This window comes from Nicotiana sylvestris, chromosome 8 (genome assembly GCF_000393655.2).
Source record: "Nicotiana sylvestris chromosome 8, ASM39365v2, whole genome shotgun sequence".
Classification (NCBI taxonomy): domain Eukaryota; kingdom Viridiplantae; phylum Streptophyta; class Magnoliopsida; order Solanales; family Solanaceae; genus Nicotiana; species Nicotiana sylvestris.
Genome location: NC_091064.1, coordinates 79109656 through 79112228, shown reverse-complemented (window position 1 = coordinate 79112228; position 2573 = coordinate 79109656). Strand labels below are relative to the sequence as shown.

Sequence of the window (2573 nt, the reverse complement as noted above, 5' to 3'; positions counted from 1 at the left end):
CCACATTAAAGAAATGTTGTTTTCTCTTCTTATCAACTTGTTTCTTATATGTCTTTGTTTGTCTCTCAATCTCTTGTAATACTTTCTCATGAAACCTTTTTAATTTCTTAACTCTCTCATAAGCATCTCCACTATAATAATGTGTTTTAAAAAGAAGAGACAAGCCTAATGGACCAAGAGGATTCTTACCATAAACAACTTCAAAGGAACTTTTTCCAGTTGTTCGATTCACAGACTTGTTGAAAGCAAACTCAGCATGTGGAAGCAAGGATTCATACTCTCTTATATTCATCTTGATCAAACTTCTTAGCAATGCACATAAACTTTGATTGACTACCTCCGTTTGTCCATCTGTTTGAGGGTTATAAGATGAGCTATACTTCAACTCCATACCAAGCTTAGCCCATAAAGTACGCCAAAAAATGACTGAGAAACTTAGTGTCGCGATTAGAAACAATTCTTCTTGAAATGCCATGCAACTTGACAATATTGTTATAGAACAAAATAGTCACATGACTTGCATCACTTGTCTTGTTACATGGGATAAAGTGTGCCATCTTAGAGAATCTGTCAAAAACAACGAAGATAGCATCCTTACCTCCTTGAGTCCTTGGCAATCTATGCGCAAAGTCCATGCTAATATGTTCCCACGGTGTTGTAGGAACTGGCAAAGGCTATTATAATCCCTTATTGCTCCCATGCATTTTTTCTTTTCTACATGTTTCACAATGCTCAATCAGCCTCAACACATCTTTGTTCAATTTAGGCCAGTAGAAGTTTTGTTAGATCACCTTAAATGTTCTAGAATGGCCAAAATGACCAGCTAATCCACCCTCATGTGCTTCCCTCACAATGGACTCCCTTAAAGAGGTTTGTGGTATGCAAAGCTGCTTTCCATAGTAAAGAAACCCATCTCGAATTACAAACATTCTTTGCGGACCCTCCAAGCATCTCTTCCAAACATCTCCAAAGTCTGGACTAGCTTCATAAAGTTCCGTGATATGGTCGAACTCAAATACATTAGTTTGCATAATAGAAAGCAAGCATCGTCTTCTACGAAGAGCATCAACCACTTGATTGTGTTTTCCAGCTTTGTGATTGACAACAAACTGAAAACTCTAAAGAAACACTACCCATTTTGCATGCCTTGCATTGAGCTTTTGTTGGTGACTAAGATACTTTAATGCCTCATGATCAGAATACAACAAAAAATCACTTGATAATAAATAATTGCAACACGCGAACAATAGCATAGAACTCTGTTTCATAGGTGGAGTGTTTCAATTTAGATCCACTTAGCTTATCGCTAAAATAAGCCACAGGTTTACTTTCCTGTCTAAGAACTCCTCCAACACCAACACCTGAAGCATCACATTCTACTTCAAATAAAACATCAAAGTTAGGTAACTGAAGGATAAGAGCTTGTGTCATTTTTTTTATCAATTCAAAACTCTTTTGAGCTGCTTGATTCCACTTGAGCATGCCTCCTTTCAAACACTCAGTTATAGGGGCAACCAAAGTGCTGAAATTTTTGATAAATCGTTGATAGAAGGACACCATTCCATGAAATCTCCTTATATCCGAAATTGACCTAGGAATTGGCCAACTTATTTTTTCCTCAATCATGTTTGGGTCAGCTTGAATAACAACACTAGTTACTATGTATCCAATAAAGCAAACATTATTAGTATAAAGATGCACTTCTTGAGTTATGCATATAACTTCTCTCTCCTTAAGGTTTCGAAAACCTTCTCCAAATGCATTCCATGTTCAGCTTCCTCTTTGCTATATATTAGGATATCGTCAAAATAGACAACAACAAACTTCCAATGAATAGTCTAAACACATGAGTCATAAGCCTCATGAATGTGCTCAGAGCATTTGGCAAACCAAAAGGCATTACCAACCATTCATACAAGCCTTTCCTAGTCTTAAAGGCAGTCTTCCATTCATCACCTTCGCTCATACGAATCTAGTGGTACCCACTCTTCAAATCAATCTTTGAAAAGATCTTAGAACCATGTAATTGGTCAAATAGATAATCTAACCCTGGGATTAGGAAGCGATATTTGATAGTGATTGTTGATACCCAATTTTTCCTATATTATTTTTTCAAAATGCATATATATATATATATATATATATATATATATATATAAATATTCAAAACTATGCATTAGCATCAAATGATATTTTTCCATAATTTCTACATTTTTAAATTAATTTATCCCGGTATTTTATTTATGTAAACAATTACAAAATTGCATCACAAATGACTTCATAGCATTTCTTGATTTAATTTTGCTATTTATAGTCATATGAATTTTAAATTATTTCACAAATAGCTAGCCTTACCCTTTTTGGTTATAATTGTAACAACTTTGTAATTATAGCCCAAGCATACATTATTGCATTATTTTACAGGAAAATGGTCTATTGTATTTTTAAAATATCGAATAATTATTTCTATGCATCAAATTATTTTTATTTTTTCTTATTTATTTTATAAATTAATTTTTACTCAATTATATGGGTATTTAATAAATAGCCCCTTTTGTTTTCAAACTTAACCC

At 33.7% G+C, this 2573-nt stretch overlaps 1 protein-coding gene across 1 annotated transcript; it reads right to left on the bottom strand.

Annotated features, from left to right (window-relative positions):
- Nucleotides 1-782: 782 nt before the first annotated feature.
- LOC138875266 (uncharacterized) lies at nucleotides 783-1431 on the bottom strand. The gene is made up of 2 exons (XM_070154090.1): nucleotides 1246-1431; nucleotides 783-1118 (listed from the first exon to the last, which is right to left on the bottom strand). Exons 1-2 carry the CDS (start codon nucleotides 1429-1431, stop codon nucleotides 783-785), a joined length of 522 nt encoding a protein of 173 aa, XP_070010191.1.
- Between the last annotated feature and the right edge of the window lie 1142 nt (nucleotides 1432-2573).